This window comes from Pyxicephalus adspersus, chromosome 1 (genome assembly GCF_032062135.1).
Source record: "Pyxicephalus adspersus chromosome 1, UCB_Pads_2.0, whole genome shotgun sequence".
NCBI lineage: Eukaryota > Metazoa > Chordata > Amphibia > Anura > Pyxicephalidae > Pyxicephalus > Pyxicephalus adspersus.
The window spans coordinates 166,282,859-166,296,247 of NC_092858.1; the positions used below are offsets into that span (position 1 = coordinate 166,282,859).

The following is a 13,389-nucleotide window of genomic DNA, read 5'->3' on the forward strand; positions in this document are numbered from 1 at the left end:
TCACCTGGCTGTTGGCCTATACGGAAATGGATTTAAGTCGGGCTCCATGCGTCTGGGAAAGGACGCCATCGTGTTCACAAAAAATGACTCTGGAATGCACGTGGGGATGTTATCTCAGACCTTTCTGCAGAAGATTAATGCAGAGCATGTCATTGTGCCAATTATCTCCTTTGACAAACAAAATATCCTTTTCTTATTTATTTTCATTTATCTCTTTTATCATATTGACTTCTGCAACCACATTCAGCAGCAGATCCATCCATTCTAAAGATCTTGGAATCTTCTATTCATGGATGGTTAAGAATGCTAGTCAAATATGAAAACCACCACCTTACTTTAGAGGTAATTTAACCATTTTTTTATGACTTTAGGACATATTTCATTATCTAGAAACAAGCCAGTTCCCATATGCCAGCTGAAAGCTAAAATAAGGAAATAAATCAGGAGTAAAAAGTTTAAGCCGGAGCTCTTAATGCTTCAAGTAGAACACTGATGTGGATTGGTAGATTTGGCCACATTACTGTTAGTAAAGGGAACAGTAAAGGGTTTTTAAAAGACATCAAAAGAGATGCTGGGACATCAAAAGGAAGCTTATAAACTGGCACTGTCATGTGGAACATGGTCATTTGGGAGCTATAGACAGGGACAGTGCATCGCCCTGCCCAGGGAATCAAGATTGTCTACCAGAGGAGAAGAAAAAAAAAAGATGGCTGTGACTTGTGAGGGAAAGGGAACAGGTAGGTACAAGGATTTAGTTCCACTTTAGTTTGCACTTTTCCGCTTTTCACTTTTTTAATTGAAACTACACAACCTTAACTCTTCATACAACAGTTGGTGAGAACATCTGACTGTGAAGCCAGTCTAAATGCGATTCTCGAACACTCCCTCGTTAAAACTGAAAATGACATTTTTGCAGAGCTTGATGCCATTAAAGGCAAAAAAGGAACAAGGATAATTATCTGGAACCTTAAAAGGTAGGGCTTTGCTGTGCATGTAAATATTTATTCACATATTTGCAAAGATTTGACTAGAAAGCTGAGTAAAGTCAAACAGCTGGGAAGAGAGCTGGTATATGAGGTGTAATATCAATTTCAATTCAAATTTTAAGATAATAAAAACAGATGTATGATGCAGTGTCCTTTGGATTGAAGCTATACATATAATTAAAAGTGTCATAATATTATACTATATATGAGGTCCATGCGCGCCCTTCCTGTGCTGTATCACCTGGATATTTGTATGATTTTTCTTACCAGCTTAACATTTTAAGGCTTTCAAATGACACATAACATCAAATGTCATACCCACTGCCCCTGAAGAAGCAGTCATTATTTTTGGAAAACTATGAAACGCGTTAGGTTTCAGTGATTTTAGGAAATATCTATACAAGGTTTTGACCCAATTCCAGGGTTATAAATTTGACATCTGACTATGATTTGCCTGTTGTGTGTCTAACCAATGTCTTTATTCCTTTCTATTGCTATATGTATCGCTTTTTTATTGGATATGTGCTGTGAATAAATATTAGTTTTAAAATTGATTTTTGTGTACAATAATGTTTCTGCTTACCACAGGCCAGTTTCATGTTTTAGTCCATGTTTTATTGGGTCTATCCTCTTTTCTACAGTTTCTATTTTATTATACGGGATGTGGCTGTAATTAAATGATCTGTTTTCTTTCAATTTTCAATTATACATTAAGGATTTTCAGCCTGAAAAAAGTTGTCCATACCCACCAAGGCCACTCCATTGTTATTACTCAAATCAGTCAGGGAAGCTCCAGATTGAATACGTCCTTCAGATGGGTTTAGTTGTTTTTCCTGTTGTTTTTTTTACCTTTTCCATTTGATTATTGTAAGTAATTCTTAGACTTCCAACATTACTGGAGGTGTAGTTTTCTTGAGTGTTTAGGGATATTTTGTTGAAAGGAAAGTCTTTAAACTTTAGCTATTTCTATTATTTTTGAATTACAGGACATTTGACAACATACTTCTGCTCCTCCACCATGGCTGATTGGCCCTCTGTACAACAAAGAATTTTTTTTTAGGGAAATATTTTTTTCTGACTATAAAGCTTCTTTCTTTACACAATATGGCACAGGCGGGCCAGGCACACTACACTAGAACATATGTTTTTGCACAATTGAAATAAACAGTAGTGTTAGATTGTGAATACCGGTAATTTATTCATGCAATAATTGCTTTAATTTGGAGGGTCAACCATAAGCACATCATCCTCTCTTACTTCTTACCAGGTGTGATGACATTTAGGGAGTGAATTACGCTGTCCCTTATATTTGTGATAAAGCTAATATTTTTTTTAATGGTATATAAATAATTGTAACTAGTTTCCAAGCATTTTTATTACCAGCCTTAAAAATGGGCCACCACAAGACCACAGCATTCATTCATTTAGGCAAAAGGGAAATCGCCCCAGACTTTGGTTTCACTTAAAAGTATACAAGAGATGGTGAAAATAAATCTCTCCAATGGGAGATTTTTAAGAATTTCGATTTTTAAGGTTATGTTTGTGCTTTTACTTCTAGTGAGAAAATTGGATGTACAGAATTTGATTTTGAAACGGATCCATATGACATAAAAATTCCAGAAGAGAATGGCCAGTTTATTGATAAGACCTATAAACAAGACAGGAATGGCCAAGTCGCTCCGGAGAGTGACTTTTCATTACGTGTACGTCAGGTGGTCACATGACCGGTTTTAGATCTTGTATTCTGTTGTCTGCTAATTTCTGTTTATTTACATTCATTTGATTTTATTTTCAGTTATTTATATATTCTTTGATATATTCTCCATTTTTTATTGGAACAAAACATGAAGTGGATTGCCGAAAGCTGTTTTTTTTCATCAGCTAGAAAATGGCAGTGCTTAGATTCTCCTTTGCTTATGTAAATTTACATGCAGGTTCCTCTGTGACTCATTTTCATTCGGCTTAAGCACATTTTCTATGGATCGCTTTTACTTTTCCTCAATACAAAAAATTGTGACAAGACAAATGTAGGTTACCACTGATGACCTCTAAAAAATTGCATTTTGCACAAGTGTGCAGCCCATGAAATCAGAATTCCAGATATGTGTGCTTTTCTTTCTCACCCAATAAAGGACACAGGAATTTATGTACCTTAATTTAGACTAAATGCAGTGGGATTGGTCAATAGCAAACAGTTCCTGTTCCTGCAAAAAGTCAAATGATCAGTTAGATCTTGGAATCTCAGAAACTAGCGCTGAAACCAACTCTTCTTCTCAATTATCTGATACTGGTCTTCCACAAGAAATACTTCAAACAAAATGTCTACTTGTGGTAGCCTAGTAGAGGATGAATGTGGCTTCAGTACTACTTACTGTTACCTGCTGTCAAACCTACCAGTGCTGGTTCTTTAGGGACTTTTACATTGCTGTGGGTGTCAGGAGCTGTCCTGGAATACATGTTACCACTGTGGGTCTGAACCTGTCTGAACCTAATTTTTTAACTTGTCATAAACTTTCTGCAGGACAAAGTTTTACATTTTATCCACTTTTCATTCTTTAACAGGCATATTGCAGTATTCTTTATTTGAAGCCTAAGATGCAGATCATAATCAGAGGTGAAAAAGTCCAAACACAATATGTTTCCAAAAACCTTGCCTTCATTGAAAAAGATGTCTACAAACCCACATTTCTAGTATCCTTTTGATTCATGATTTACTATATATATATATATATACACTTATGCACTTATGGTGAAAAATCTTTTTTAAAGGAAGCATGTCCACATCCCTTTACATGCCCTGCCAGTGGTCATTTAGGTTTTCATTATGTTGAAATTAGTACATGTACTACTACATTGGAAGTTTTCAGCTGCTTGTTTTGTACAAACTGTAAGCGTGTTTTAAATTTTACATTGACTGCAGCGAAATATGTTCTTGGTTTTAAAGCGTTAATTGTTTTAAGCTCGCTGCAGATCGAAGTTTTTATTTCGAAAAAATTAAAAACTTTTTGTAAGACAAAGAAAACTTGCTGTGGCACAAAATACATCCAGGTGTTTGGATGCCCATTCTGTCTTTCGAGGTATGTAGAAATTTCCCAAGGCCGGGTGGCAGTTGTTCATATATGTACAATTAAAAGAACTGTGGCTAAAATTAAAAAAATGTTGCTTCTCTATATTACAGATGTATATGTATGAGCTTTTTGATTTAAATGTTGCAATAATTCAACATTATTACAACTATAACCAAAAACAAAATGTTATGACAACTTGTATTGTAAGATAACGCCTTATAGTTCCTTAATATGGGCAGGATCAATCTGTGACGATGACCTTTGGCTTCAACTGTCAAAACAAACAACATTACGGGATAATGATGTATCACAGAAACAGGCTCATTAAATCATACGTAAGAGTTGGCTGCCAACTAAAGGTACGCATTCTAGTTGATAGCTTAAAATGCCGTGTACTTCTTTTAAAAAAATGTTTTCTTTATATTTACATATGTTTATTTTATTTTCAGGCTAACTATATGGGCATTGGTGTTGTTGGCATTATTGAATGTAACTTTTTAAAACCCACACATAACAAACAGGACTTCGACTACACCCGAGAATATAGGTAATTTAAGAATATATGTACCAGTATGTGCCAAGTAAATATATGTTGACACTATATAAATCCTGTTTATTATTATAATTATTATTAATAATAATAAAAATAATAATAATAATATCATCAAGATTTTCATTCTGAGGTTAGGTTAGAGTATAATTCTGCCAGCAATGTACTTGTTTGGATAGATTTTGTTTTGCACAATATACCCATATACTGCCCCAGGATTTTGTTTTTCCCAATGTTTTAATGGCCAATACCATTATGTGCTCGCTCCTTTTTGGTACACTTCCAGTTCTGGGTGCTTCCGGTTGATGTAGACATCAGTGTTTCTGTTTGAATCAATACATGTAAATGCAGAAGTGATTACAATTTACATTTAACTTTTTTTATTATCCAACAATAAAATACTTTATAAAAACCAGCAACAAACATATCAAATATATATAAGTAAAAAGTCTACCACTTATGCGGTCCAAGAAAGAAGAGTTCCGAGTGCCACATTTGGACTTATATAATAGTACAAAATATCAGTTTCCTCATTAATCATTAATTGCTCTTGTGATGTGTTTCACAATATCACTTAATTGCTTCTCAGACAAGTGTACCCCTCATACATGCTATGCAACACAATATGACTTCTTTACACAAGAGCCAGGGATATTTAGGGATGTATCCCATTCTTTCATATTAGATGGCATTTTTGTGTGTAAGCTATCTGATCCTTTGGATAAGTAGTGACTTTCATCACTATTTCCCCATATATACTTTTTACATATATACACTGTTTTTCTCACCAAAGAATATGCCATGCGCAGAAGGAGCAGCTAGGAGTCTCGTAGTTATCCCAGAAAGCTCTGCGTTCGCATTCAGTTTTAATCAGGACAGAAAAAAAGTAACATTTTTACTTTACATAAAAGGGTTGTCTACCCTTTTATGTAAAGTAAAACTTTTGGTGATAGGTCTGCTTCAAACAAGACATTCTAAACAGATATAAAAAAAATTTCATGAGTAACTAAAGTACCTGTTGTGATTTGGCTGGCCCTTTATTTTTTCAAGTTCAGATTGTCAAATTTTTATTGATTTTTAGGCTTACGCTATCTGCATTGGGAAGTAAACTTGATGACTATTGGGTTGAGAAGAAAGTAAAATTAAAAACCGTCACCGGTGGTTTTCTTGAGAAAGAGTAAGTGTCTGTTACCCAATCAGTATTGATTTTGTCATAAGAGTAGCTTTGATATTTTTTTTGTGCTGTTTGGTAAGGTTTTTTCAATTATATTTGGATTGGACCTACAATATTTATTATTACAGATTATTATTTATTATATTCTGCATTTTGTCCTGTTCTGCATCCTGCATCCAAACTAGAAATCAAGCTAGCCTTACAAATTTGTTATATGTTTAAATTAGGAGTATTATACTTGTCTGCTTTAGGAAAAAGCCTGACCAGACCTGGGTCCAGTGTGATGAATGTCTACATTGGAGGAAACTTCCTGATGGTATAGGCAAACTGCCAGAAAAGTGGTATTGTCACATGAACCCCGACCCTCAGTTCCGGTAAGGGTAACCACACAGTGCTATGTTGGGCAGCAGATTTCCTGATTGGTGTGAATGTTAACATCCCTAAATTCATCAATTAATTGCAGAGACTGCAATGTACCTGAGGAGCCTGAGGATGATGAAGAAATCACACAGCCAACCTATGAAAAGACAAATAAAAAAAGGTTAATATGGACTTGGAAAGTTGACTGCAACTCTCCAGGCTTTTTAAGCTTCATCCCCCAGCTGTACCTCCCTCTCTCCATTTTCCTCTTTTCTTACATCCTCTCTTGTGATGTCTTTGTCATTGCTAGAATATATTACTAGGAAACGTCCTCCATGTCTCAGTTTGCACATGTCGGTAAAGTGGACATCAAACTTCAAATTCAAAATAAATATAGGCATATAGCATGAAAAAAAGTCACATCTATCTGGGATTTGTTCATTTCTCCCAGAAATTGCTAGAGAACTTCCTCTAGATGTCCCTTAGACTATGGCTTTCCCATAGCCGCTATTTGTTAAACTACTCAAGAACTAATTCTTTTTAATTAGCTTTTAATCCAGCCGTAATAGTTGACTTTTGACAGCTGTAAACCCAAAAGTGCTCAGAGCTACTGCATTCATACTACCCAGGGGAAATCAATGAATGGATGGTTGCCTATCTCCTGCCACTCTTGCAGACAACCACCTGTTAGGGCTATATCCACTGGCAGGTGACACAGCATTACCCAGGGTGCCAATTCTAAGTGTCTCCTGGTCTTCACCAAAGTGCCCCGCAAAGGGGTGATGGGCTGGTCACCCTAGTAGCCACCAGACTAGCTTGCTGCAGGGAGAAAACCAGGTCATGGTCCCTAGCCTCCCCCCACTAAGGATGAGCTGAACAGGGGCTTTGATGTAGGGAGAGGCAGAGATCAGATACTGGGTAGGCTGGAATCTTTGTAAGGACCGTAAGCAGTAGGTTGCCTCAGGCAGCTGGCAAGAATAACTTTCAAGACAGTCTGAGGTCAGAGCAGGCAGCAAGTTAGATTCAAGGTCAAGACGGTCCAAGGTTAGGGCAGGCAGAAGCCAAGAAGCAGGGCCAAGTATCTGAGAAGGCAATGAGGCAGAGCATAGCAGGGTAAAGTTTCAAATAACACACTGAGGATCCTGCAATCGGAGCCTATACCTGCAAAGGCTTAAATGGGACTGGAAGCCAATAGTAGGACAAGAGCAAGACCAAAATCTAACCTGCTCTTTGGCCACAGGGGATACTCTCTAATCCCATCCAACTGCGCTCACTGTGGTGGGGATGCAAAGGTGGACAGAGTGCATATGTCTTAAAAAAGGCTGGGAATTTGCAAGTTGCTGAATAGAGTAGTGGTAACACCACCATACCAGTCACAGGCATGTTTCCAGCTGTGTAGTGACCAAGCAGCTTTACAAGCTGTGGAGTAATCACAACAGATCATGATTATCCATTGTGATCAGGAGGTGCTGTAGGAGTGGAATCTCTCATTAACAGAGCATATTCTTTGAAGTTTTAGCATTGAAATCAATAAAATCAGGTATGATTGAATTTCTCTGAGCAGTTGTTGTGTGTGGCTATCATGTCTTCCATTTCCATTATGTCATTCACTCAACCTATCCAATGATTTATGGGAGGAGGGGTGGATTGTTTTTGAAAAGCCAGTATACTGGCTTTTGCTGCGTTAGGTAAATGGCGCAGTAGAGATCACTTCCTGGACATTGTGGTCGTGTGTAAAAGAAGTAATGTTGTCAGTGATGTTAATGCCTGTTAGATGACGTATAATTTCTGATACTTTTGACCAGAATGGTGAGAGTGATGGACATCTCCAAGATTTATGATGCATAGTGCCTGGTTCTTGATAACATCGCCAGCAGTTCTGTAGCTGTCAGCAGTCCACCTGTCTATGGGAATATTTCAGCTAAAAGTGTTGGGGTCTTGTACCATCTTGTGAGGTTTTTTTAGTTTGTTTCTTGGTATCTGTTAATGATTGAAACTTTGTGACTGTGATGTAGGTTTGTTTCAGTATATTCTGAGATTTCAATTTGAAGTTCACGTTCCTACTTAGCAATAATTGGGGGATTTGCAGGGTGCCTTTCTGCCGGTAGTATATGGTATGCACTCAATATCGTTCCTCACGCAGAGTTTAGTCTTTTACACTCATCTAGTTTATGTTTTTTTGAAATTTAAACTTTTTCACATGTTCAAATTTTTTTATTCTTGCAGGAAATCAGAGATGCTCCAACAGGTATTTTCATTTTTTCTTACTCAAACACATATTTTAGATGTGGTATTGTTATTTCTTCTAATTTTTTTGCTATTGCAGGTTAGTAATACGCCAACCATTCAGTCAATTCCACTTGATGAAAAAATGAAAGTAGCGCTCAGTAATGTCCAGGCATTTTTCAGTTCTGATCCATTGCCTGGACCTTCTTCAGCAACACCTGGCACTGCTGGCAGGGTCCGTTTACAGGCTAACAGGTAGATTAATCTGTCCAGTTGTTCATTTATGAAATATGAACTTTGTAAACTTTTATTTTATATTCCTACTGGTGAACATGTTAATGTTGGCTACAAAAATAAAATGTTAAGCATTACAGTATTTAAAGAAGTCACATTGTTAAGCGAGGATGCATGTTGCTGCAGGTATAAAGTGAACAAAGCTACTGCAGCTTTCTGGATCTCACTCTGTTACAGCTAAATTTTATGATTCTAAATCACAAAGGTTATTATTACACAGTATTTATATAGTGCCAACATATTACACAGCTCTTAGTCCACAAAGTCCATAGTCCTGTCACTAGCTGTCCCTCAAAGGGGCTCACAATCTAATGTCCCTACCATAGTCATATGTCTTTAATACAGTGTAAGGTCAATTATGGGGAGAAGCCAATTAACCTACCTGCTTGTGTTTGGAATGTGGGAGGAAACTGGAGTAGCCGGAGGAAACCCACGCAAACACGGGAAGAACCAGCAAACTCTACCCAAAAAAGCAAACATTTACATTGCACTGGGATAGTGAATATCGGCCTATATACTAATGTAAAAAAATAAACTACCCTTTTGGCATGGTGCAGGAGAGTTGTTTCTCCAGCTCAAAATTTCCAGAAGCTGCTGCTTAAAAAAAAATGCACGGCAGCTAACTTGCAGATTCCTTTTAGATTATCTCTGCATCTTCTCCAAGCAATTACCTGCCTATTGCACAGATAACAGCTTTTTTTCACTTGCCTCACTACATAACCCTTTGCTCAGCAGTGTACCACCCTCCTATTGTCTATTACTTCCCCCACCTCCTAGATTGTAAGCTCTTCAGGGCAGGGTCCTCTCCTCCTCCCTCTGTGTCACTGTTTCTGTATCTGTCTGTCATTTGCAACCCCTATTTATTGTACAGCGATGTGTAATATGTTGGGGCTTTATAAATCCTGTTTATTATTCTACTTATTATTATTACTATTATTATTAATAATAATAATAATAATAATAATATTAATCAGTACTGAAATGCCACATCCAACTGCTTGAATCAAGCTTTGCTATTTAAATTAGAGGACCTAGAAAACAGATTTAGGGTCCACTTCATTATGTGCTTGTAAAGTTGCTATATTTCTGCTGCAGAAAACTCAACCCGTCATATTCAATAGCTAAATGGAAGGCCCAGAAACCCTTCCTTGACATTCTCTTACAGCACCAGATCCCATTAAAATGGGGATTTCCATTCCGCCTGTTTGGTTTCAGGATGCCTCCCATCTTCGTGACTCCTTGGGACTTCAGGTCATCCTGGAATCATTACCTACTGTAAGGGGCAGGAAGATCCTCATGGATACCCCTTATCCTTCTAAATCCTCCTTCTTCCTCCATAGCACTTCTGGCTGACTACAAGATGACTTGAGTTAGGGTTAATGGTGACAATCTCTAACTTTACCCTCAATTGTTGGGGCATTGCTGGACATTTTGTGTTTGCTTCTTTGAAAGTGCCTTAGTACATGATAAATGTCACAGTGCTTTCATGTCAGGCATGTGAGGAACATTACAAAAGTCAGGTTTGTTGTAACAGAAAAAAAACAATTTAGAGAGGGACTCTTGAGGTTTTGGTGCCTGCTGCTAGGCAAGGTAGCTGGTGGGAACCAATGTCAAGACAGTATGAGGTCAGGACAGGAGGCAGACTCAAGGTCAGGATAGTCCAAGGTTAGGGCAGGCAGAAGTCAAGAAGCAGGGTCAAGGTCATGCCGTGGCCAGGTATCTGGCAGTATAGCTGGATAAAGTTGCGGGTGACATGCTGAGGATCCAGCAGCAAGCACCTAAAACTAGAGAGGCTTAAGTAGGACTTGCATTCTATAGTAGGAAAAGATCAAGACCCAGTATTAATCTTCTCATTGGCTGCAGGACACACTGTGCAGGGAATGCTGATATGGACAGAGTGCATAGGACTAAATAGAAGAACTGCAAGCAGAGTGGTAACTCCTACATATGAGTCCCAGACATGTTTCCAGCTGTGTAGAAGTGATTAATCGGCTTTACTATGAAAACAAAATGCATTATTTTTCAGTATAAACTGCTATTTTTATATTGTCTTGTTCAGTATTTAGTTTTTTACACTCGTCTAGTTTGTGTTATTTGTTTTACCAGTCACATTTGACATTTTTCTATTTTTGCAGGAAATCTGGCCCGTCCCATCAGGTATTTAATTTTTTTTTTTTTTTTTTATCACTCCACTGAAAACACCTATTTTACGTGTGGAAATGGTGTTGGTATTCCTCCTAATGTTTTGTGCTGTTACAGGTTAGTAAAAAGCCAACCATTCAGTCTGCTCCACATGATCAACTAATGCAAGTAGTGCTCAGTCATGTCCAGGAACTTTACAGTACCGATCCATTGCCTGGACCTTTTTCAGCAACACCTGAAACTTCTGGCCGGTTCCTGCCTAACAAGTAGGTTATTCTGTCCATTTTTGCTATGCATTTATAAAATATGAAATTTGCAAACTTCCTTCCTACCCATACCTTTACTAGTGAACAAGGCAATGTTGGCCATAATATTAAAATGTTAAGCATCTACTAGATTGTAAGCTCTTCGGGGCAGGGTCCTCTCCTCCTGTATCACTGTCTGTATTAGTCTGTCATTTGCAATCCCTATTTAATATACAGCGCTGCGTAATATGTTGGCGCTATATAAATCCTGTTTAATAATAATAATAATAATAATAATAATAAAAGCATTACAGTATTTAAAGCATTGGGAAGGGAAGATGCAAGCTGCTGAAGGTACATGCAGGCACAAGGCTACATCAAACTTCTGGATCATTTCTATACTGAGTTGGGTTCCTCATGAACATAGAATAGGCAAGTAATAGTGACAATCTCCAACTTTACCCTGAATTGTTGGTGCATTGCATCCTGAAGCCTCTCTTCATCCTAAATTTCTATATTAGTTCTGAAAAAAATAAACATCCTTGAAAAAAAAGTAGAAAATATTTTTATCTTACTCTCTGCTTTCTAACCAATTTATCCATACATGTATATGAGGGTGCCATCATAATGCTTCTGTTAAGATCCTGGGATCAGTTAGGTTCCCAAATTATGCAAGAAGACCCTTTTGCGCCAAATGAAACATTTTCTTGTGAAATTTAGAAGTATTGTGATGTTCCCCATGTTTAATGAATGTGTAAGGAATAATATATATGTATGTGTGTGCATTACAGTATTACTGTATATTTTATGGAAAACTCAATGATAATTCCAAAACACCAAACAGCATAACTCCTGGCTTAAACACAGGAGTTGGAGCTTCAGCCACAGTAACTAACAGGGGAGTAATGAATGTTAAACATGAATGTTCCAACGGTTATGCCAACAACAGCCACCAAGTGCTAAATAACAACAATTATAGCCTTTCTAATGGAACCACCACACAAGATGCCAACGATTACCATAAGTGTTGTGAAGAACTCAGCGTCAAAGTGAAACACCTGGAGGACCAGTTAGCTGTGGCGTTAGGCAAGCAAGTAAAGAAAGAAACTTCCCAGGCTTATATCCAAACCGATCCTGTGCCAACGCAAGACAAATCCAGGGAGCTATTGCTATCTCAGTATGAACAGGCTGTAGAAGAAGTGCACCAGCTGAAAATTTTGTGCAACACATTGCAGGCGATGAAAGCTGAGCCGGAAGCTAGCCAGGTAAATGAGACCGAAGTCAACAGCTCGAGTGAGGTGATGAAAACGAGTGAGGATGAAATGGCGATCCAGCTCGATGGAGTGTTCCGACAGCTTGTAGCTTGTTGTGGTGAGCGGGATCAGTTCAAGTCTGAGGTATGTTTCTGCTTGTACAATATGGTTTATTTTATGTTCCCAGCTAGTAGATAGTTAATCAAAATGTACTATGTTGGAGGGGTAAATTTCCTAGCTGTTCTAGTTTGCTTGATATCCTTGAATTAAAAAAAAAAACAGGGTACGTATTTTGACCTGAAAATATAGAAAACTGTTTGATATAAACCTATTGCACAAAATGTGGCCATCACTGCCAACATTCAATACAGTGATGAATAGAAATAAATAAAAAAACTAAAATCACATCGGCTTTTTTTCCCATGTTAAAGTGTTTTGTAGTTTTAATTTGGTTATGATGGGTCACTTGCTCCTAAATAATATCTTGTGCATAATTGTTGGCCACCAGTGTATGGTTCTGTGTCCTTGTGTAACAAACTCTGCAGAGTTTGTGACACATTTACATGAAGACACAGCTCCATTTGCTGGCATGATCCAAGTATAAACCAGGATCCTTGGGTATATGATGGTTAGGTTTATGACGTTTGTCATTAAACAGTATTTTTTATGCTTCAATCAAAACCCAAATTTATCCCAAATCTTTCATTCTCCATCTTTTTTTCATTGCCTCTGTAGTAAGAAACATCCTGATTTATCACTGGGTAATAACCAGGAGTGTAAAATTAAATTGCAGGGGTAATTTTTGGGAAATCAGAACCAGCTTTATATATATATCTATATAAAGTTAGAGATTGTCACCATTAACCTTAACTCAAGTCATCTTGTAGTCAACCAGAAGTGCTATGGAGGAATAAGGAGTATTTAGAAGGATAAGGGGTATCCATGAGGATCTTCCTGCCCCTTACAGTAGGTAATGATTCCAGGATGACCTGAAGTCCCAAGGAGTCACGAAGATGGGAGGCATCCTGAAACTAGGAATTGAACAGGAACAGGCGGAATTGAAATCCCCATTTTAATGGGACCTGGTGCTG

General features: G+C 37.6%; 1 protein-coding gene across 1 annotated transcript; it reads left to right on the plus strand.

The window, feature by feature from the left end:
* The first annotated feature begins 303 nt into the window (after nucleotides 1-303).
* Nucleotides 304-11,466, plus strand: LOC140337085 (MORC family CW-type zinc finger protein 3-like). Its single transcript, XM_072420659.1, has 13 exons — nucleotides 304-342; nucleotides 832-974; nucleotides 2,545-2,689; nucleotides 3,549-3,677; nucleotides 4,294-4,413; nucleotides 4,504-4,601; nucleotides 5,686-5,781; nucleotides 6,030-6,152; nucleotides 6,242-6,319; nucleotides 8,365-8,386; nucleotides 8,465-8,619; nucleotides 10,794-10,815; nucleotides 10,918-11,466. Exons 1-13 carry the CDS (start codon nucleotides 304-306, stop codon nucleotides 11,068-11,070), a joined length of 1,323 nt encoding a protein of 440 aa, XP_072276760.1. The 3' UTR covers nucleotides 11,071-11,466.
* The last annotated feature ends 1,923 nt before the right edge of the window (nucleotides 11,467-13,389 follow it).